This window comes from Rattus rattus, chromosome 10 (assembly GCF_011064425.1).
Source record: "Rattus rattus isolate New Zealand chromosome 10, Rrattus_CSIRO_v1, whole genome shotgun sequence".
Classification (NCBI taxonomy): domain Eukaryota; kingdom Metazoa; phylum Chordata; class Mammalia; order Rodentia; family Muridae; genus Rattus; species Rattus rattus.
In genome coordinates this window covers 49993033-50017286 of record NC_046163.1, presented here as the reverse complement: position 1 = coordinate 50017286, position 24254 = coordinate 49993033, and the positions used below count along the sequence as shown (strand labels likewise).

General features: G+C 41.9%; 1 protein-coding gene across 1 annotated transcript in view; it reads left to right on the top strand.

Moving 5' to 3' along the window:
* Positions 1–24254, top strand: part of Atf6 (activating transcription factor 6) — a 154435-nt gene that overhangs the window by 42929 nt on the left and 87252 nt on the right. Inside the window, 3 exon segments of the mRNA XM_032914594.1 lie at positions 721–906; positions 3527–3618; positions 21356–21487. Coding sequence (XP_032770485.1) covers positions 721–906; positions 3527–3618; positions 21356–21487 — 410 coding nt within the window.

Here is a 24254-nt window from a genome sequence, read left to right as displayed (position 1 = left end):
CCGGAAGTGTTACAGCTCAGTAAGACAGGTGCTCTCAGGCGTCTTTGGCGAAATAACTCGGGCATTTTATTCCTTGTGGATAGGACCTTATAAAAATTTGGGGTGGGGCGGGGTCTAGAGGCAGAGGCTTTCTATTGGCTTGGTCTGAATGCTAGGGATGCCTCATCTGCATGTGGAAGGAAGTAAGGTCTTGTCCTATGGAGCTGCTTGTTACAGTCCTCTCATCACATACATACAGGAACCTGGTCAGGAGTAGATTTAAACACCCACTGTTGGCAATTATGAGAATTGCTGGGGTTCCTGAATCTGTTGAACCTTACCAGTTTTCTGTCTGGTGGCACGGTCCACTGCCCCACAGTGTGACTGACCTCACACTTGAGGCAGTCCTCCTGCTATAACCTCCCGGAGTCCTAGGATTTTCAGAGTGAGCTACCTCACATAGCTCCTTTGGGGTACTTTCTGAGGGACTTTATAAAGGACCAGTTAGATGCTTAACAGTGTACTTCAGAGAGCACCAGTGGTTAGGATTTTTTTTTTTTACTCAATCGACTTGAGCTTTCTTAATTTGAGTAGTGTATCTAAGACTTGTTTAAAAATAATCATCAACCTATATTTTGACCAAAGTTGTTCAGAAATCATTTGAGAAACCAGTAGGTGTTGATACTTGATGTGGTTACAAAGCCAGCACCATGATTCTGTGTGTCATATAACTTTCCCTAGATTGCCGTACTGAGGAGACAGCAGCGTATGATCAAGAACCGAGAATCTGCTTGTCAGTCACGCAAGAAGAAGAAAGAGTATATGCTAGGCCTGGAGGCCAGGTTGAAGGCCGCCCTCTCCGAGAATGAGCAGCTGAAGAAGGAGAATGGGTCCCTGAAGCGACAGCTGGACCAGGTGGTGTCAGAGGTGGGTGCTAACAGTCATCTGGTTGAGGTGGTGTAAACTGGTTTCCTTTTTGATAAGTAACTTGATAATCACTTCTTAAATCATATAATAGTAGTGCTAAGAAAATGGGGATGCAAGAGGAAGCACAAAATCATTTACAGTAGGGAAAAGTCTTTTTTTTTTTTTCCCAAGTATCAATTCTGTTTTGTTTGTCAACTGGAAAACTAGACAATCCTCCAGTGCAACAAGGTATTAATTAATTAATCCTCTTCCTCATCATCACCAGCTCCAGCACCACCCTGGCCTTTAGAAGCACATTGACTTCTCCCTCTGTTTTCCTTATGGTGGTGGCCGCCCAGGCAGAGTGAAGAGGAAGAATGCCAAGAAAGGCCAGAGTAGGGAAAAGTCTTAACAGCGACCTTTGGAGATGTTTTCCCCAGCATGTAGGCAAGCCTTCTGGTGCTGAGCCACACCCCCAGCCTGAACGGTCACCTTTTGAGCTGTGTGTCTCCACGTACCTGCAACATCATCTGCTTTTCTTGGGTTTCTTCTAACTTATTACGTTAGATATTTTTTCTTTCTTCATTTTTCTTCTTAATTTTTGGACTAGGCCTCTGTACTTGCCAAGATCCCCCTGCCTCTGCCTTCTCAGTGCTGGGATTAAAGGTGTGAGCTACAATGCCAGCTTTTTTTTTTTTTTTTTTCAGTGAATCATGGTGAGGCCCCTGAGCAGTCCTGTTATCTCTTCCATTTTATTATTATTCTTTCAATTAAATTTAAAATTTATTTTGTTAATTTTGAGACAGGGATTCAATGTGTCGCCCTGGTTGGTTTGGGAGTTACATGTGCACTGGACTGAACTCGAAGTTGTGTAGGAATTATGGGGATGCATCACCACACTGAGCCTGCCTTTCCCTTTTAAAAACTGTTTGATTTTATCTTTATTTTTTGAGAATGTCACATGGTGTGCTCTGATCATAATCAGCCCTCCCCACCTCCAGCTCTCCAGGTCGGCCTGCCTTCCCCACCTATCCAGTTTTGTGTCTTCTTTTTTCAACCTGTAAGAACCACTTTGTGCTACCTAGATATTCTTACTCAAGTGGCCTTCCACTGGGCATGGTAGAAGTACCAGGGGCTACGCACAACTTACTTACCCACAACTCACTCTCCTCTCACAGCAACTCACAATTACTATTAGCTCCTGAGCAGAGAGTAGGGCTTCCTGCCTGGCTTCCCTGACCACGCAGGGATTTCATTTGTCTTGGGTCTGCACAGGTCTTGCACATGCTGTCGCAGTCACTGTGAGTGCGCATGTGCAGTGCCCTCTGGTTTCCTTGTAGACATCTACCATATTTATATTCTGTCTGCCCCATATTCCACAATGATGCCGAACCCTGGGAAGGGGTAGTAGGGTGGTCTATATGTCCCGTTTAGGGCTATACATTCTGAAGTCTCATATTGTCTCCACTGGCTAGTCGTGGGTCTGTGTTAATCACCATCTGCCACAATTAGAAGCTTCTCTCATGAGGGTTGAGAGCCGTATCAATCTATGTATAATGATAAGTCATTAGGGGTTGGGTTAATACTATGTCCATTTAGCAGAATAATAGGTGTAGGTTTTCCATTAGGGCTATGACCTGTGTAGTCACAGGTTTTTGGACCAATAGCGGTGCCAGGTATGGGTTTCTCTTGTGGAGCAGTACTAAATCCAACTGGAAAGTAGTTGGTTACCCTGTTGATCTCTGTGCCACTGTGGCCGCACTGGGCATGTGTGGTGCACAAGGTTTGCAACTAGGTAAGGTTGCCTGCTTTTCTCCTCCAGTGGTCTGCATAGCACCTTACAAAAGCTAGCAGGTCAGGATGAAACTTCCAGGTCAGCACCAGCTTGCATGTTGTATGACTCAAGTATGTGGTTTTTTCAGCATCTTCAGGGTCTCACTGTAACATTCTGGAGAGAAACCTGAAAGATCGATAATAGCCTGTAGTGTTCTGGGCTCTCTGGGACCAAACTGGTCAGTAATTCCAAAAGTAACCCACTCCTGGCACTGGGCTTTTTGGTGCCTTGTGGTGTCCATTAAGGACATTGTTGCCTCATTATGGGGTAACACCATTTAACTCTTTGTTTTCCCCTTTAAAAAAGGAAATGATATAAAATGAAATGGGTTTCAGATCTTTGTCTGCTTGACCCGTTACACTCCTCTGCTTTCTGTTGCTGTGCTGGCCTCTTCTGCTTTGTTCATGAAGCCCACAGCAGTGTGTCCTGAACCAGTGGATGGCTGTCCAGTGTTGCTTCTTCTTGTTTTTTTGTCTTGCCCTTGAGTATATGAGCGTGCTCTAGGTGCTCTAGTGTGTTGCTGAAGACAGCATCTTAAAAGACAGGGAGACGGGCAACAGAAGTGTCTCAGAATTCTTGAGGATCCACAGAAATACAAAACTAAAACTTTGTTTTTAATTTTTTCTTTTACTTATTCACTTTACATCTTGCTCACTGCCCCTCTCCCAGTCACCCCCTCCCACAATCCTTTTCCCCTCCTCTTATGAGAAGAAGGTATTCATTCATACAGTTTGTACAAAGGAGGGTTCTTAGTTCCTGCTCTTTGCGGTGTTGACCTGTAATTTCATCCTATTTCATTTCCTGTAGAACCAGAGGCTCAAAGTCCCAAGTCCAAAGCGCAGAGCTGTCTGTGTGATGATAGTATTAGCATTTATCATGCTAAACTATGGGCCCATGAGGTAAGTACAGACACTAACATTTAAATGTCAGCCGTTGGTTATTGCTTTGCTCTACTCAAAGGGAGAGGAACACTCATTTGTTTTGAAAAAGAAAATCAGCATTGCAGATGTGTAAAGATAATTGGAGAGGTGATAAGTGCTTTCACAGATCTCAGAGAGCATCTGGGAAGAGAACTTCGTTGAGGGATGGACATGATGGGTGTGACAGACATAGTGATCAGACTGGCCGGGCATGTGACTTCCTTGCCACAGGGACGCAGATTATTTTCTACGATGACTGGGATACTGGAGAATCCCAGGGAGGAAGCTGAACCTTGAATTGTGGTACTAGTTTGCCAAGTGGAATTATGGGAAAAGCACACTAAGCCAGGGATACAGCATGGTAAAAAACATGCTTACAAAATAACATGGCATTCTTTTAAAAAGTGAAAAGTTCAGTTTGCATATATATGTATATACACACACATGATTTTGTCTTTGTGTTTATGTATATATAATTTATTAAATTATGTTTGCATATGGACAATATATGCATTATTCAAAGTGATGTCTTATTTTTAATTATGTTAGCACATCATTCTCTTTTAGTAACTTCATTTCATTTTGAAGTATAGATATATACTATTACTTGACATATTTCAGACATTTTATGCCTTAGGAACCAGATTATACTATTAAAGATAAAAGTTACTCAGAATTATAAAGAACTTACATCTATTAATATTTACCGTGTAATAGATTAAATAAATAGATTTTAAATGTTTATTTACAAATCATTACATGTTAAATAATAAACTGTCTCCAAATATTTAATGACACAAAAGAGAGGACCATTGTTTGTTTGTTTCTAAACAAATATTTGGTATCTGACTTACTACTACGACCTTATTTATGTCTCTGTCTATGCAGTGTGTTGTGTTGTGTTGTGTTGTGTTGTGTTGCTAGGCACCAGGATCCCATGTCTCTGTGTCTATGTAGTCTATTATGGTGTATTGCTAGGCTTGAATGGACAGAAATCGATCAGATTTTCATGTGAGAGAAGTTTACTGAGGTGCCGCCGAGTCTGGGAGTCCTTAGGGATCCCCAGACTTCTTAGACTGCACTTTTAAAGCATGTGCTGTGCTTCACCCTTCTCCTGTTCATATCATTCCAGGTCTTTATAGGTGTCCACATGTGTGTCTGCATGTCTAGTGTGTGTATAAAGTCATCTCATATAGAAGAGAGTACACCAGTTTCCTCTCCTACTAGCGGGTGGAAAGGGTCATTTGTCGTGTAGTTCCTAATGCTGGATATTAGGAACGCTTTTGTTTGCTTTTATTATTTTTCCATCTTCTGGGTCAAAAGTGTTATCTTTATTTACTTCTGTCACACTGCCTTCCTTGCCCAGTCTGAGAAACACTAGGTGGGCTCTGTGTCAGGTCTTCACATGAGCTGTCCATGGCTTCAGTGCTCTTTCTTCAGAGGGTCTTTGTTAAGTGTTGCTCAGCCGCTACCTGCCGAGGATTTCCTGGAATCCTCTCCTGGGTTTGCTCCACCGTCCTCTTCACTCTCCCTTCAGTCTTCTCATCAGCTCCCTCTGCCCCTTGGCCCTGTGCCTTTTGTAAGTTATACTTCGCTTCTTTCCCCAAAGGGATTGGCTCTCTTGTTCTCTGTGCCTTGAGTGATGCCTGGCGTGTAGTCGTCCCTCACTAGATACTGCAGAATGAATAAATGAGTACCCTCCTCTCAACCAGATAGAACTGCTGGTGGGGCAGTCCAGCCACACAGTGCTTGACTGCTGTGCGGGTCTCAGGCACAATTCCTGACAGTGGGGAAATTTCTTTACCTCCTTGTTAGCTGTATTCCCCTTTAAAGATTACTTGCAGCCTTGATTAAAATTTCTGTCTTCTTGTATGAGTTGTGTAAACCACTTGCATGTATGAAGACAGTATTGATTCACAGCCTGCTTGTCATGTTCTCCACATGTTTACTTACTACTGTTTTTGTGCCTGTGTACACACCAGTCTTAAGCTGAAGATCCCCCTTTTGTCTTTCAGCTTACTCTGTTAATTTAGCTGTGATTCTGAGAAGCTGACATTGGTATCCTTGGTGGTGTTTGTATTCAGCCCTTTTCACTAGTTACATAATTCATGTAGACAGTTTTTCCACCTGCTGACATCTTGCTTTGTGCTGTTATTACATTTCTTTATGTTAAGGTCTCAAGTCCTATCTAACTCTTCTTTTGTAGAGACAATTCAATGTTCATCCCAGAGCACAGACACGTTTAAATGTGTTCATTCACTGTTTCTGAGAAAACGTGTGTGCTTTCAGCCCCTCACGTCTTACAGGTCTGTTCAGTAGATGCTCATCTGCTAGGCTGGACATACATATTATAGGGCACTTACTGTTTGCAGGTGCTGAGCAGGGAATAAGGGGTGCAGGCAGAATAGAAGGACAGTCAAGTAGGAGAAGCAGAAATGTAAACACTGTAGCATGAGGAGGAATGATAATGGGCATTTAAAAAAGAAATAAACCCTCACTTTTCTTTACACTCCTTTCTCTCATCAAGCGTATGGATTTTCTTAACTCTCTGGCCACCAGCTGGCATGCCGGTAGTTGAGCTCAGTTCAGACGACTAAGCATTTGCACAGGCTCCACAGGCTAAGGGCAGTGTCTTGGACAGCCATTTCAGTCATCAACCACAGTTTAGGTTTGTGACTTATTTATGCAGACCAACTGTACATTGTGCATTCTCTTAGTAATTTGTTAGAGCGACTTAGAAAACTCATACTGTTATTTAAAAGCGAATCTCATGAGTTTTGTGGGGTAAACCAAATATAAGGGCTGCATAAGCTAAGCCCTAGTGGAGGCACGAGAACTTCCAGGCCTCCAGATGTTGGTTCTCCTCCTCCCAGCATCTTGTGCCTGCCAACCAAGAGACCTATTGTTTGGAATTTTATGGAGGCTTCAATAGATTTGTATGATGATTAGACATCCAACCTTTGGTGATCTAAATCAGTGTCAGCCTCTTTCCAGTCCTTGGAGGTAGGGGATGACACTGGGAATTCCAACTCACTACTCAGGGATTAGGTTTCCTTCCTTACAGTTGGCTTCCTTCCTTCATAATTTACCTTATTTCCGTATGCTCAGGCATGGCTTGCTAGAAGGGATATGTTTTTTATAAAGGTATTTGCTCATCTTCATCACTCAGAAGATGAGTTTTAAGATTTCTATGCTGACAACTCAGGAAGACACCAAATATATTTCTTATAAAATCACATTCATATTCTTGAATGAACAAACAACGAATCAATTCTGGGAGGCCTTATGCGTAACATTCAGTGCACAAGTGAAGGTTAGGCTGTGTGGTAAGAAGTAAGGATGGGGTTGGAGGAAGCATTCTGAGTGTCCGTGTGAGACAACAGAAATGTGGGACAAAGGTTTCAAGTGAGTCAGGGATCTTCAGAGCCCTCAGGTGAGCCTCATTTCCACTGCAGAGGGATCCATGACAAAGGGAAGACAGTGACCCCATCTTACCAAGAGTAGATTTGTGTTCGGAAAAGAATTAAATGGCCAAGATGAAAAGGGGAATGTAAGAATGGGAGAGAGTTAAGATGTTGAGAATCCTGAAGGGCAACCAGTTAAGATCTGTCTTTCTCTGTGAGCTTAAGGAACAGAACACCAGGTTGTGGGAATATTAAGAACTTTTAAAGTTTTGAAATAGGTTTAAAAGCTTAAATTGAAGAGCGGTAAAAGAAAGAAAAGCTGGAAGATTTGAGGAAACAGAAGATTCTTAACAACTTGGGATGTTACCAAGAAGGAGAGAAGACAAAACTGGCTGCAAAACTCATAAAAGCAGAGAACTGTTTCTTCTGACAAGGTTGGCATCCGCAGTACACATCAAAGCCCAGAGAACAACAGGGATTCCAAGTCTGAAAGCTGTCGCATAGCCAGATGTTGAGAATCAGGATTTGTATTATTCCAGAGAGTCTTTTGATTGGCCCCATGGTTTGTATATCTTCACCTGCCGGATGGAGTCTGCCGGAGGAGAGGAAAGTTCCCAGATGTCTCTTATCAGTTCTACATGCAGGATAGATATTGAACAACCCAGTAAAACAGGCTCATATTCATATTCTCTCTCTCTCTCTCTATCTCTGTCTGTCTGTCTCTCTCTCTGTCTGTCTCTCTGTCTCTGTCTGTCTGTCTCTCTCTCTTTCTCTCTCTCTCTGTCTGTCTCTGTCTCTGTCTCTCTCTCTCATGGCTCAGTGATTAAGAGGACCTGTTCCTGTAGAGGACCTGGGCTTGACTCCCAGTGTTCTTGCCAGCTCACCTCTGTCCATAACTGCAGTTCCAGGGGATCCTCCATAGGTGTGAGGCACACACATGGTGCACAGTCATACTTGGCAGCAAGACATTCATACACATAAAATAAAATACATCTGTAAAGAGTAGATAAGAATTCCCCATTAAAACAATAATGAGAAGCCTTAAATAATTGCTATTACGTTTTAATTGGTGCAGATTGTGAGCTCTATCTGAATTTTCTTTAATACCACTGAATTAAAATTGACCAAACAAATGGATAGTTTAATCAGAGTTTTCTAAAGGATTTTAAATATAGGAACTTAAACTACTTTTGACGAGTTAATTATAATGTTTCAGATGTGCAGTGTAGAAATTATTTTGTGACTTACTGTTATGGGCCCATGTGGAGACAAGAACAGTTTGCCACACAGACCTTAAGAAATAGTCCCTGAGAGCTTTGGTGATAAAATATAAATATACTTTACATCTAAAGTAAGAGAATGTGTGAAAGGTGATGCGTAACAAAACAGACTTTGTTGAAGAGTTTTAGGTTACTATAGGGTCATCACACAGAAAAAAAATAAACAAATTAAACTGAATTAATTTTTCTAACCTTACTGATATTTTATGGATGGTGAAGAAGAGATCTAGCTATTTCTGGCATGACATTCAAGGAGTTGGCCCACTCTTGGTGGTCTAGAAAAAGACCCTAGGCTGCAGGAAATGGCTAGCCTGTTTGAGCCAGGCCTGGTGGTGTAAGACTGTATCTTATACTCAGGAAGGTGAGGCAGGAAGATTATAAATCCCAGCCTGTTTGTGCTCTACAGAGTGAATTCAAGGGCAGCCCTGACATCTTAGCAAAACTGTGAATGAAAATAAGAACGATCAGACTAGGCAGACAGCTCAGTTGGTCAGGGTTTACCTGGCATACCCACAGCCTTCCTGCTTAAACCACACTCCTATAGTCCTGCATTTGGGAGATAGAGACAGGAGGATTAGAAGTCCAAAGTCGTCCTTACCTGTACAACAAGTTTGAGAGTAGCATGGGCTACGTGAAACCCTGTCTCAAAAAACAACTTACAGAATCAGACTTTGGTATTGTGGCTATTTGGACTGTCAATTACAAAAGATAAAATGTGTTAGATAAAAGAAGAAATTCAAATACTCAAAAGTAATGAAAGATAAAGTTGTTTAGAACATTTTGGAGCAAACTAGACATATGCTAAAATAAACAAAACATCAATTAACTTAAACCAACTACATCAGCTGGAAAGATGGCTCAGTGGCTAGATTTCACAGTAACTACTTTTGGACCTGAGTTTGGGTCCTCAGCACTATTTAATAGCCAGTTTAGGCAGTAGGCAGAGATAAGCAGATCTAGTGGATTCCAGGGGTTTGCTGGCTAGCCAGTCTAGATTCACTGAGAGACCCTGTCTCAAAAAATAAGGTAGAGATTTAGTAGAGGAAGACTCTTGGTGTTGACCTCTAGCCTTCATACACCCAGGCAAGGATGAGTCTAAGTATAGATGCACGCACACATATGTACACACACACACACCACAAATACAAAGAAAAATAAGCCAAATATAACAGATTAAGAGGTGACATGAGAGGTGTTAAAAGACATGAGTTTATACCACCGTAACCACATAATCAGAACAACATTACCAGGTTATACCATCATAACCACATTACATCTGGCATCTGATAACTGTACCAAAAAGAACACAATGACCACTTCTGTGAAATAGTTGCCTTTAAATGCATTTCTCTGAAGCTAATCATAAACAAAAAAGATCAAGCCCAAATAAGGGACACTGTATAAAAATAACCTGAATCTTTAAAAATATCAAGGTCATGAAAGCCAAGGAAAGGCAGGATCGTTCTGAGAATGAGAGAGAGAAAGCAGAGTGGGCAAGCGCAGAAGGTGGAGCTGGAGCAGAAAATGGAATTAGCAGGACAGTGTGGGGACAGGGACTGCAGGGCAGGCACAAGGGTAACATCTGTGACTTCAAGCTAGTGAGTTATGTCTGCTGTGCATACTCCCATTGCTTAAGCAATGGCATTGAGGAAACACTGGAGAAATATAAGAAACTCTTTATAAGTCTGAAATTACTTCCAAAGAGAAGTTTCCATTTTGAAGTATATCATGTGCTTCGATCATGTACTCCCCCTTCTCACCCCCACTAGTCGTCTTCCGTCCCCTGGTGTCCTTTCCAGCATGTGTATAACTGAGATTTTAATTTGAACAAAGTGAGTGATATTCAAGGAGCGAAGGCAACAGAGCAAAGGATAGCATAAAAAGAGAAGCTCCCGGGTTGTGGATTTGGCTCAGTGGTAGAGCGCTTGCCTAGGAAGCGCAAGGTCCTGGGTTCGGTCCCCAGCCCCGAAATAATGCTCTCCTTCAGGCTTGTCTGCTATTAATAAGGCAACAGGAGGTTTCTTTAGGCTGCTGTCTGCTTTTTCCCTCTGTGGCTGTGAATTTGTCTGTAGCCATCACAGTGGAACCCAAAAGGACTAAGGAAAAATGGGGAAAGGCAACATTTGAAGACAATAAACTAGAAACATCCCAGACTTGATGGACGACAACAATACTCGGGCTTAACAGGCGTAGGATAATAAGTTCAGGGGAAAGAAATGAACCAGATAAAAAGATACTCATGCATAGAACTTCCCAGCAGACTGTAGAGCATCGAGGCAAACAAGCAGAAGATTTTTTTACAACAGCCAAGACACAAGCAAGATAGCTTACTCACAAGATCATGTTAATCATCCTAATAGCTGACTTAACAGTATCAAGGCACTATCAGTATCAGTAGAACGCTATCCTGAAAGTGTAAGAGAAAGAATTCAACCCAGTGCCTCTCCTGACAAAAACACTGTTTAAATATGGCAGTAGTACAGGGCTATCTGAAGACACACAGCTGATGATGGCTTCCTATTGGCAGACCCTCATTAAAATCACCAAAGATGTATTTCCAGAAGAAAGAAAATGGCCTCAGTAAGGTTTAGACTCAGAAATGGTTAGCGAACAACCAAAGATACAAGTTGAGTGAAGTTTTTTTTTTTTTTTTAAATCTGGCAAAATGAACTTGTAAGAATGCCTAGTTTGTTAGATTAAAGCAAATCAAGATGGAAATAATTACTGATACATTGGAAGTGATAGGATGAAACTAAAAGTTCTCTGTTTATTTTGGTTTGGGGAGATAGGTGGAGACACCATATCTAGATTTGTTAAGTTAAACTTTTAAAGTTTTGGGATAAGAAGCCAGAAATTACAATATGACTATTTCATTTCAAAAGGTATTAAAGGGAAAGAAACTAGACAATAAAAATCACATTCTCTGATGGAGATGGACTTGTAAAATGGCAAGACTGTGTGTGTGTGTGTGTGTGTGTGTGTGTGTGTGTGTGTGTGTGTGTGTGTGTGTGTGTGTGTGTGGCGCCACAGCTCATGTATCGTAGTCAGAGGACAACGTCAGGTGTGGGCCTCAACTTCTGCCTTGTTTGAGGCAGAGTCGCTTTGCTCTCTTGGCTGCTGTGTGCACCAGGCAAGGCGACTCAGGAGCTCTGAGATTGGCCTGTCTCTGCTGCTCATTTTGCCTTACAAGCACAGACACTACAGATATGTGCTACCATAGTTGGCTTTACGTGGCTTCTGGGGACTTGAACTCATGTCCTCACAATTGCACTTTAGCCACTAAGCCATCTTCCTTGCTCCTGGACTGGAGTTTTGTCTTCAAGAGGCAAATTTTGTTAAACTAGAGTAAAGAAAACACAAATTCAACCTTACGATGTTAAAAGGAACTGTGAGGCTATAGACAAATTCACAGCTACAGAGGGAAAAAGCAGACAGCGGCCTAAAGAAACCTCCTGTTGCCTTATTAATAGCAGACAAGCCTGAAGGAGAGCATTATTACATGTAGTAAATCTTTAGACATCTCCCTATTTATAAGCTTGCCTTATACACTCAGGAAATTCATAAGCCCCTGCTCTGAGCAAGAGAGTCAGGTCATATCCCTGGGGAAGCAGCTTCTTCCTGGCAGGCTGGGCTGCAGTTTATCAATTTCTGTATGGTGTTTCCCCTTTGATTTTAAAAGCCAATAAGTCACTGTTCTGCAAGTGGTAAATTCCTATCTCAAGGACATTGTAAACGCTACATTGTTTAAAAGAATCAACAAGTGTTGGGGGGAGAGGGTTCTTTTTCCTCTCTTGTTCTGGATTTGGTGATAGGCCCTTGCTAGATCTGAAATCTGGAGTTTGAGACATCAGGCATGAAGGAGGGAGACGAGCATGCATGAAAGGCCCAGCTGGCTACTCTGTGCTTTTGCATGAGACAGCATTTTAAGGGAGAGGCGACCATAGCATGTGCGTCAAGTGTGAGTCAGGAATTGGTTACAGGCAAAGGTCTTTACTCCAGCATTCTGAGATTGTTAGCTTTTCTTTGTTTTGCAGAAAGAATTCTAGCTTCCCATCCTGAGATGAGCTTGTCCCCAAATCTGGTTCTAATTGTGCCCCCCTGTTTGATTGTTAAGCACATTTTGCTGTATGATATCACCATTTGGCCGAATGTTAAAAGACACTGTGAACTTAGATGTCAGAATTCAAACCACCAAGTATAGATGGGTTTGTTCAGCCAGATTCTTAAATGTAATCTAATTCAAGCTCTTGGCTAAAACTGTGTTCCACATTTATCAAAATGACACATAAGCATCTCAAGTACATATAAAAATATATCTAAGGACCAGGTGTTACTGAGTCCGGAGTACAGAGCCAGCAGCACTAGACTCTCTTCTAGATAGTTTAATTTATTCATGATTGTCAAAATGTCTGTGCAAGGTAATGGGTTGGTTCTGTTTTCTTACAGCCTGTGTAGATGTCAGTCCTTGTTTTAGATGGCTCCACGTCTGCCTTGTGCGGTGCTGGATTTTGGAGGCATGGACAATCCTGCTGATGGTTGTGTCGGGTCTGTGCTTTCTCAGGAACTGTGTAGACAGTGCTTCCAAGGAGCTCGCCGGTGGCTTTATCACACATCACTTGGACACCTTCTTCCTTAGAGTTATAGTGAAACAAAGGCTAATTCTGTATCCCCACCTAACTTTCTTCTTCACCTGGAGTAGATAGATCTCTGGGAGGGAGTCACTTTTCAAGCTGAAAGTTGGTAACTTGTGTCATATCAGTGGGAAGCTAGGCCACGTGAGAAAACTGTCCGTGTGTAAGCTCGGTTCATTGCTATTTTCTCCAAATTCCAATGTTCTTAATAAATGTAAAGTAAGGAGCAGTGAATGGTTTGTCCAAAGGAGCTATAATTAATGTTGCGTTACTTAGCATGTGCAGATAGTATCATGCTTTGTCGACTGCAGACCAGAATAGTAAAGGCTCACCTTTGTACTGAGTACAGAACTAGGAATCATGGGAAAGTTGGTCTGTGAGCATACAAATGTAATTACATTACCTATCACTTAGGCTTCTAGGAAGTTTATCACCAATGCCAGTTTTTGTCTTCAGATTTGAATTATTTTGTCATTTCAGTCAATATTTCAGGGGTCATCCTGCAGATTATTCTTAATTGCTAAAGCCTACATGAATTATGGACGTGTGTTACACACTCAGACTTTGATAGCCAGTTTTCCAAGTATCAGCAGCATTTATGTTCTTTCCACAGTCCCTTTATCACAGTGTGACCGAGTGAGCTACACTGACCGAATATCCATTCATATGTATTCCACAGAGTCATGTGGCTTTCTGTTTCAGCCCCTTTACCAGAACTCTCATTATGCAGTCTCCTCCTCTCCCTTCCCTCTATCCCTACCTCTTTTCTCCTTTTAAATAAGAAATAGAAATAGGGCAATAGGAAGAAAAGAAAATACATGAGGGTGCAGACAAAGGTCTTGGAAGAGGCTAGGTGGGCTGTATGTTGATATTATTGATGCTTTGTTTGTAAAAGTAGCTAGTTTTGTTTTTTTGTGTGCTATCAGTTCTCAAACCCAGTGCACCAAACAGAAATCTGATTTCCTTATGAGTTAGTTTTTCCTCCTCTTGCCATAGGCAGATGTTATTGCGATTGATTTACAGATGAGGAGACTGAAATCACAGTTGTTGGCAAGCTGGAACTTTGTCTTCACCACTAACAAAGCAAAGGCCTACAGGCAGGCGAGCCCTTACGGTGGGGCAGTGCGTACTCCATTCAGCAGCTCTGCCCATTCTCCGGAAGCTTAGACTCGCTCTGCTGTGCAACAAGAAAGTGTCCGTCTCATGAATCGATTGGTGTGATGTGAGCGTGACAGCAAAGTGAAGACGTGAAATATCCATGAAGTTCACTTAGTTCTTATTTCACATAAGAACAAAATCCAGAAGTGCCCCCTATATGCCAGCCACTGATCCACAACAGCACAGAGGTTTTTGTGCCTTTCAGTTTGTGCTACATTAAGAGATAATACATTTAACAAGTAAAACGGCCAAGTTGTAAAGTCTTTGAACAGAGTAAAGTACAGCGTAAGTGGGTTTCCCAGTGTCTGGGCTGTTGGCTGTCGCTCTGAGTAGGGATTGCTCTTTAACAGAGGCTCAGCTAAGGTTTGCAGGAGATGGGTGAGCTGACTGGATGTCTGGGGAAGAGCATGGCAAAGGCCTGGGCCATTGCAGGAGCCCTTGTGTGGGAAGTGTGCCGTTCATTTTATTTTCAAGGCTAAGTAAGGAGTGGCTAAACTTAAGTGAACAAGACAGGAGAACTAAGAGAAGATATCATGGCAGCAAAATGCAAGGGAAGGTCAGGTAAATATTTGGGCTTTTTCTCATGCTAGAAAAGGGGAGCCCTCTAAAGGATTTGAGTCATGGAGAGGCACAGTAGTCTGACCTAGATTTTTACAAACTGCAGCTGTTATATTATGAACACTTGAACTGGGCAAGCAGGAAGACACTGTCATTAAGTGCTCCGTGGCATCCTCAGGCTTTATAAAAAGTATGTCCACATCTGCTGTCTCATGTGACTCTCGGAAGAGCTCTGTGACAAATTTGCTATTTTTTCATAAATGTACTGTGAGGAATTCAGGCTTAAGGAACTTAAGTAAGGCAGGCGCTTGAGTCACATCTTGAATCCAGATCATCTGCCCTCAGTTTCTGTGCTCTTCCCACTTTCCTACGTTAGACCCCAGAGGTCTCCACGATCTTCCTCAGCTGAAAGTAATTCAGCTTTTCATGCATGGGTCTCAGAGCAGCAGCAGCTGGTTCTGGTGATGAGAAACAGTGCTATTCTTACCTGTGGAGATGGTTTCAATTCCAAAGTGGTCTGCTTGTACCTTAAGCAGGCGTGCCCAGGGCACACTTGGGTCTGTGCCATTTTATGTTCAGCCACTTGCTGAGAAGATTTTATATCTGAAGTATGGAGGATTAAGTGGCCTCACGAATAATCTAAAACAGTTGTTGGCGTTTACAACTTTACAGAGGAAAGAGGAAAGTAACAAAAGTAATGTGTCTTTCAAACTTTGGGGGAAATTGAAACCATGCATGGTCTATTAATCTATGCTTTTCAGGATCATTGACCCATAACATGAACAAGACTTTGTGTGTAATGATTATCCTGTGGATTAGAGCTATTGTGACTCTCCTGGATACTATGTTGATTGTAGAGTCATAGATCACAGAGACGGACTATGGACAGAACCTGTCCTAACTGAATTATAAAAAGTTTAGTTAGGGGCCTGGAGAATTGGTCAGGGGTTAAGAGCACCTTCTGCTCTTGCAGAGAACCCAGATTTGCTTCCTGGCACCCACATGGCAGCTAACAACTATCTGTAAGTCCAGTTCCATAGTATTCCTCCTCCTCTTCTGGCTTCTGAGGTCCCTGTATGCACATGGTATGTGCAAAGACATACATGTAAGCGAGACATAAAAACAGATAAAACAAAAGTAGATTTTTAAAGTTTAGTTAACTATTTTATCAATATTCAGAGATAGAAAGTCGGCAGATGTCCATTCACTCACCTAAGTTAGGAAGTCAGCACTCACTCACTCACCTAAGTTAGGAAGTCAGCAGACACTCACTCACCTAAGTTAGGAAGTCAGCACTCACTCACTCACCTAAGTTAGGAAGTCAGCGGACACTCACTCACCTAAGTTAGGAAGTCAGCGGACACTCACTCACCTAAGTTAGGAAGTCAGCGGACACTCACTCACCTAAGTTAGGAAGTCAGCACACTCACTCACCTAAGGTAGGAAGTCAGCACTCACTCACCTAAGGTAGGAAGTCACTCACCTAAGTTAGGAAGTCAGCGGACACTCACTCACCTAAGTTAGGTAGTCAGCGGACACACACTCACCTAAGTTAGGAAGTCAGCGGACACTCACTCACCTAAGTTAGGAAGTCAGCGGACACTCACTCACTCCCACCTAAGGTAGGAAGTCAGCGGACACTCACTCACCCTAAGTTAGGAAGTCAGCACTCACTCACCTAAGTTAGGAAGTCAGCGGACTCACTCACTCACCTAAGTTAGGAAGTCAGCGACACTCACTCACCTAAGTTAGGAAGTCAGAGGACACTCACTCACTCACCTAAGTTAGGAAGTAGGGGACACTCACTCACTCACCTAAGTTAGGGAGTCAGCGGACACTCACTCACCTAAGGTAGGAAGTCAGCACTCACTCACTCACCTAAGTTAGGAAGTCAGCACACTCACTCACCTAAGGTAGGAAGTCAGCACTCACTCACTCACCTAAGTTAGGAAGTCAGCGGACACTCACTCACCTAAGTTAGGAAGTCAGCGGACACTCACTCACCTAAGTTAGGAAGTCAGCGGACACTCACTCACCTAAGTTAGGAAGTCAGCGGACACTCACTCACCTAAGTTAGGAAGTCAGCGGACACTCACTCACCTAAGTTAGGAAGTCAGCGGACACTCACTCACCTAAGTAGGAAGTCAGCGGACACTCACTCACCTAAGTTAGGGAGTCAGCACTCACTCACTCACCTAAGGTAGGAAGTCAGCGGACACTCACTCACCTAAGTTAGGAAGTCAGCGGACACTCACTCACCTAAGGTAGGAAGTCAGCGGACACTCACTCACCTACTGTGTGTCCTTGCTTGTGCCTGACTCGTCCTTTTGTGTTCTTGGAAATTTAATTTTTTTCCAATATTACAAAAATACTCAGGCCAAGAATCTAAAAGTTCATATCAACAGTAATTTTCTCACAGCCTTTTGTATGCTTGGTCACTTCATGAGCTGCCAAATTCCTCTTGATATTTGTAATATGACAATTATTCTTAGACAATCCTGAAATCTGGCAGGGGAATGAAATTCTTTGAAATACTAATAGATACAAGGAAACTATAAATATGAATTTATTCTTGTAGCTAAATTTAATTTTTCCCAGTTATTTCAGAGTTCAAGTTTTTTTTCTTTTTAGAAATTGTACTTTAAGCATTAAAATATGCATGAATTTCAACCCCTTGCCCCACAAAAGAAAGGAAGATGGTGATTTTACTTATTTTATTATTTTTTGTTGTTGTTTTTTCAAGACAAGATTTCCCTGTGTAGTCCTTGCTGTCCTGTCACGAGCTCTGTAGACCAGGCTAACCTTGAACTCAGAGATCCACCTGCCTCTGCCTTCCAAGTGCTGGGACTAAAGGCATATAGTGTACCAGCACTGCAGCCCGGCTAACAGTGACTGTCTTAATACACTTATTGTCCAGACTGGTAGGGGGACAGTGAACTCTCAGCTTAGTGTATTGAAATCCCCATACTGAGCCCCGTGCTCAGAGTATTCTGTTGCCTCTGTGTAATGAAGTGTAGTGATATGCATTAAGTGAGATTTAAACTCTGGTTAAAAGAAAGGCATAAGTCCCGGGAGTGGCTGTGGTGACAGCTGTGGGTACACTGCTATTACAACATCGAAATCATCACCAGCAGAGGTGAGGAAACTGCCACAGTCGTGTCAATAGCACACTTATTTTCTAGTAAATGTAGCTAAGTTGGTGTCATACAGCTTTGTTAGAGGTGAAAGACAAAACGTCTTCAGTCAGCTCAGTGTATTTGCTGTGGTCGCCGTCAATATCCATCAATGGTGGCCTAGAGTGCCAGGTCCTGTAATGGTGGTCAGGTGATCAAAGGACAGTGATCAGCAGAGTCCTTAAATCTTCAACAGATGAACAATACTGAACCAATTTACAAAAATAAGTCAGTAAGCCACAACTTCGCCACATTGGGCCATGTCCTATGTCCTCAGGCTCCTCAAGCTTAACTGCCCAGGCCTCTGAATTGTCTACTTCAGCTGGGTCCACCATGAAGAAGTAACTCTTCTGGGGAAGAGGCTGTGAAAAGCACGAACGGAGGTTCTCAATCATTGGCAGTTGTCTGGACAGCCTGTTGAAACACCGACTTTTAGACAAGCACCCCAGAGTTTCTTCATACAAGAATTTGCATTTCTAGCCAGTTATCAGGGTGTAGCAACACTGTTGGGCCGCAGTGTCTCAACTGGAGAGTCCTTGCTCTAGAGGATTTCGATATAGAGGAGAACACGGACGATTCTAAGTCATTTTAGAAGGCAGAGCCATGTTGACATCTCGTTGAGAGCCTGGGAGTTCCATTAGGAGACCCCTTATGGGGTTAAAACCCGCTGAGAGCTGGTAAAGGATAATCTGGTCTGCTGGCCGTGGTAAGGAATAGTACACAAGTACCTGAAGCTTGAAGCGAAGCTGACTGATTATGCCACCAGACCAGGAAATTCCCTCAGCTGTGGCAAACATCACGGTTGACGTGCAGAAGAGTATAAGTTAACACAAGGACAAAGTGACTTGTTTCTGTTGTATTAATTGTTAGACGTACTAAGTGTGGCAGGCAAGGCCACGTGTAGGCCAGCCTGGCGTTATTGCTGCTGTCTCTTCCCACTGGGCTTTCGGCCTGTGTCCACTAACACGCTCGCCCCTCCTTAAATTCATGCTCTCTGCAGCCGGTGTGCTTCGTTCTGATAACTATTGCATCTGCACGAGATGCCTTTCCTCACCCTCACCCTCCATGTTCTGTGTCTGCTGCTTGCCCTGTAAGATTACAGTGCTCTCCTCGATTGTATTTCAGAGCATTTGTTTAGCTGTATGACCCGGATCACTCTTCTATTTGCTACTCAGTCAACCAGTCACATCCAATCTCACGATCTATACAAAGAAACAGAGTTTTGTTTCCTTTTTTAAGGTTTATTTATTTATTTTGGGTATAGGAGTGCTCTATTTGCATGTATGCCTGCATGCCAGAAATGAACATCAGATCCCAGTATAGATGGTTGTGAGCCACCATGTGGTTGCTGAGAATTGAACTCAGGACCTCTGGAAGAGCTGACAGTGTTCTTAGCACTGAGCCATCTCTCCAGCCTCTAACTTTTTATAAATTTTTTATCCACTTCCCCCCTTTGGATCTTTACCACTGAATAGCTCTCTGGAACATAAAAGATATTTAGTACATGTTTATTGGGTAAAGTAGTCAGACATTTGGGGAGTTATGATCAACAGTGTAGTGCACCCATGCAAACCCAGTTTTGAATCTAAGTGCTGACTCCTTGTGGTGGGAGGTCTCCTCAGGTCACTGGAAGAATCAGAGCATGCCTCTAGTAGGCAGGAGTGATAGTGTACTGGGTGTTCCCCAACATATGGGAGGGGCTGGACAAACAAGTTTTGTTAACTTAAGGGAAAGTTCTTCCCTTTTCTTTCTTTGCATATTTTTATATAAAGAATTTTTGGATACCACATCAGAACAAATTGAAAAGCAAAGTTCCTTTTTTTAAGTCTTAAAAAGAAAACACAAAATTTCAGTCTTTATTTGGTCTCCTCCTCTTATTGTTTAATCCTTCTTCCCTGCTCTCTCACTGGTCTGTTCCCCAGGTTCAGTTGTTCACTCTGACTCTATACCAGGCCTCTTCAGTCAGACAGCCTCAAGGCCTCGCCCTCAGGCTCAGTGGGTATTGTACGAGGCATCTTCTCCAGGTTCAGTTATATTTCCTACTAGGTCTGTTCCCCAGGTTCAGTGCAGTGAACCTCCAGGTTCAGTTAGATATCCTAGTAGGCCTCTTCATGTGCAGTAAGGCTTGCAGTGTTGCATAGCTGCTCAAGTAAGCATTCAGCCTGAAATATACAACTGTAAGGACCACTTGGTATTAGTTTTAGCAACATTAAGTGGTCATAATTTGGCAGTATACCTTTAAAGTACACAGTATGTCAAAATGACGCATGCCATGTGAGAGTCACAGGTGGCGGTGGTTTCTAGTGGGAAAGAATTGGGAACTGAAAAAATAAGATATCAGGAAAGGATTCCTGTTTTTGTCTACCCTGTTCACCCATATTTGGAGATAAGCCGCTGTACCCCCAAAGGCTTCACTTGTAGACCATGGGGCCTCAGGCGGCCCTTTTCATCTTACTTCCTGCTTCCACTTCATTGTCCAAAGAGTCTTTACAGGGAATTCCCTTTGTGTTGAGTCAGGAACACAACTAGTATAAAATATGGCTGTAGCGTTATAAAATAATGCATATATTCAAAATGATAACCGTAAGCCAGATTTTGAAGCACATGATTAATGAGTTTAAACTATCATACTTATCACAACATTGGCTGTGTGCTTGGCTGCTTGTGTTGTAGCAAGGCTAATAATGTATGTGACTACTGGGAGAACAACTCCTATTTCATTTGAAGTGTTTGCCTATTGGAAACATCGGTTTGACACATTGGGGTGGATTTTCTACCTCAACTATCTGAGTTTAAATTTTATTTATATGAACTTATGTGAGTGTCTATTCATATGTGTTAGTTTTCTGTTATGGTAACAAATACCCGAGATAAATCAAGTTAACAAGCAGAAAGGTTTATTTGTCTCTTGACTTCAGAGGTTTTAGTTTATGGTCCCTACGCTCAGTCTCTTTGGACTTGGAGTGGCACAGTGCGTTATCAGGAACTGACATGAGGAAGTCCCCTTATCTCACAGTTACTGGGACGTGAAAGAGAGGCAGAGACTAGAAACCCAGTATCCCCTTCAAAACAAGGCGCAATGTTCTGACTTTGTCTACTAGGCCCTACCTCATAAGGTTCCACCACCTCCCAAGGGACCCACACCTTCAGTGTATAAGCCTTTGGGAAGCATTTGAATATAAGCCACAGCAATTTATATAATTATAAATTATATTTATAGGATACTTACAGGGTTTTTAAAAGAAAATGAAACACTGCTTTTGTTTAGTCAGTTTATAAATATGAGCTTTTATACTTACCAACGTTATTTTAAAATTGTTTGCTATGTACAGGCCTAAAGTACTTAAGGACATCAATGTTTGACGTGTTCCTAGGCCTTAGTTTTTCGCTCTGTGTGTGAATCTATAAGGCCAGTCTTGCTTGCTTTCTAGCTACATGTAGCATAGACGCGTGCCATTTTAATTTCAACCGCTTCATTTTGTCGTTGGTGTTGGTTTGGTTTTGTTTTTCAGCATGCTGGAGCAAGATTCCAGGAGAGTGAAACCTAGTGTGAGCCCTGCCAATCAAAGGAGGCATCTTTTAGAGTTTTCAGCAAAAGAAGTTAAAGACACGTCAGATGGTGACAACCAGAAAAACAGTTACAGGTAGGACAGCCTGCTGGCCTTCTCAATTTCATGAACAGGAGAAGTCTTACCTGACTGCAGCATTACAAGGAAAGGGCGTAGAGGACTCATCCTTCCTGGGCTTTTACTCTTGAGGTTGAGTAAGGAGCCAAGGATCTTACGCAATGCAGCACAGCAGAGCTGGAGGCCATGATGTCGGAGAGCAGTGATAGAGGTCATGATGGCAGAGAGCACTACACGCTATTTTTTGCTTATCTGTTTTTTACATGTTGGATTGTCACATTTCTGAAATGTTGACATGCTAAAAACAGTATCTCTAAAATTGATAGTGTTTAAGTTTCTTGTTTTTCCAAACTGTGCACAAGTTTTTCTCTCCATATTCTATAATTTTGAGTTCTATGTTTGTCCACAGGTGATCTTTCAAAAATTTCATTCTTAGTTTGATAGTCTTTGGATTTACAGGGTTTGATTAAATATAGTTAATTGCTAAAAAGAAGAAAAATTGTTTATTTGGTACTTGAAGACTCTCTCTTTTTGGATAACCTTTATAGGAATATTAGTTATTCCGAAATGATCACAATAGCCAGATGCCTGCATGTGTTTGCTCACACTAGCATGAAATAAAAGGCTGACTCCTGTGTAGTGGTTGGCGCCCATGTGCTTCCTCACTGTAGAGGTCCGGGCAACTCTCAGGCTGAAACTCAGCACCTTGAAAGGAGTACCGGAAAGATGTAAGCCATCTCTGTGTCCCCACCCGGTGTCACTACTGGAAAAGAGATTATAGATTCTTAGGTCTCTTGAAGTAGTGCAGAGGGTTATTGTAGAAGAATTTAGGAGATTAGGCAAATACTAGTTCATTAGTTTGAATTCTTGCCATCATCTTCATCTTCATTGGTATTAGTGGTAGTATTTTTAATACAAAATACTAAAAAAAAATTGTGTAATATTGAAAACATCAAGTATGGATTTGTTCTGAACTGAATTTTAGATGTTTATATGTGTTATCAGGACACCTATATATTTTTCTTTGAAAAAAATAAATATTTAAACTGCTATTTTACTAGTTTATTATCTTTTAAAAGTATTTAAATTTTTTAGCTGACACAGTGCCCGTGCATATTTACTGTCATTCGGTGTTAATAATATATAATGATTAGACAGAGTAATTAGTGTATCCATCATCTGAGACAGATACTCGTTCATTCTCTGTGGTGAGACATTCAGATTCTTTTTACTAGATATATTGAAGTACTTGATGCATTGTGGTCAACCATGGTTTGCAGTGCTTCAGAATACTTAATCACTCTTACCCAGTTGCTCTGACCCCTATTCAGGACTCGCCTCCCACATCCCTCCCTCTCTCCCCCATACCTTTTAGACTCTGATATGCATGATTGCATAAAAAACAGACCTCCCCCCCAAAACAAAACCCTGTCATGGCAGGTTTTTAGCTTGCTCATCTAACAGAGAAAATATGGTACTTTGTGTGTGTGTGCTTTGTTTCCTGTAAATGTGTCCACTGTCAGTGAAAACAGCAGAATTTCAGTATCTGTTTTCTTTACTTATCATCAGTGGGCAGGTAGGTTAATTCCCATGCCTTGGCTGTTGTGACATGGGCCTGCAGATAGATGCCTTTCTGACATGCATTTTGCTTCCTTTGAAATGAACTGTTGTTTCTAGCTCTCTGAGAAACTTGTAGTACTGCAGGTAAAAATCTGTGCCTTGCTCTGGGCTTAAAGGAACTGAGCTGTTTTCATTCAGCGTGATGTTGGCTGTGAGCTGTCGTGTGAGTTTTATAATGTTGAGACAATTTTCTTTTATATCTAATTTTCTTTTCTTTTTTTTCTTCAAGATAGGATGTTGAGTTTTTTAATGCCTTTTCTTCATCTCTTGAGACAATCATTAAGTGTTTGTTTTCCATTCTGTGGACACAGTGTGTTACACTTACTGATTTGTGTATGTTGAGCCATCCTTGCATTTCTGTTCTATGTGTGCTTGATCATGATGGATCACCTTTTAATATATTGGCTTTGAGTTGCTAGGACTTTGATAGCATTTCGATAGCTGTGATCGTCAGAGACTTGGGTCTGTGGAGTCTTTTGGCTGTGTTCCTGTGTAGTCTTGGTATCAGAACAACTTTGGAAGGGTTTCCTTTCTTTCACTTCTTTGGACTAGTTGTAGACAAGTTTGTGTCAGTGTCGTTTTGATAGTTTGTGTTCTGGAAGAGTCTCATTAAGGTGCCAGGCTAGCCCCAACCTAACGGTCTTCAGCTCGGCTTTTGGGACAGCAGGCAGGCTAACGAGCCACGATACCTGGCTCACATTGGCTCTTCTTTTGCAGTTTGGTAAAATTCAGCAGTGAAACTGTCTAGCCCTGGGCTTGTGTTCTTTTGGGGTGGAGATGGGGACTTTTTTTTTTCTTTAAAACAAATTCAGTTTTCTTACTTGCTGTGGGCCCATTCAAGTTTTCTATCACCTGCATTTTTAAATGCCTCATTTTGTTTCAGTTTATGGTTCAAATAATGGAAGGATAGATCATAATCCTACTGTTTAATTGTTATATTTGTTTGTGATTAGCATATTACCACTAGCAAATTGCAGTTGCATGGATTTTTTCAGTGTTAGAAGTGTGTGTGTGTATACAGATCGTATTTGTAATAGTATAACTTACCAGCCAAACTGGGACACTTTTATGAAAGTGTAGTAGTAGTCTAGCGAGAGCTAGTATTCATTTTTACTTCAGGACATAGGGCATAAATCACAGTTGTCTTCTAGTAACCAGCAAAGAG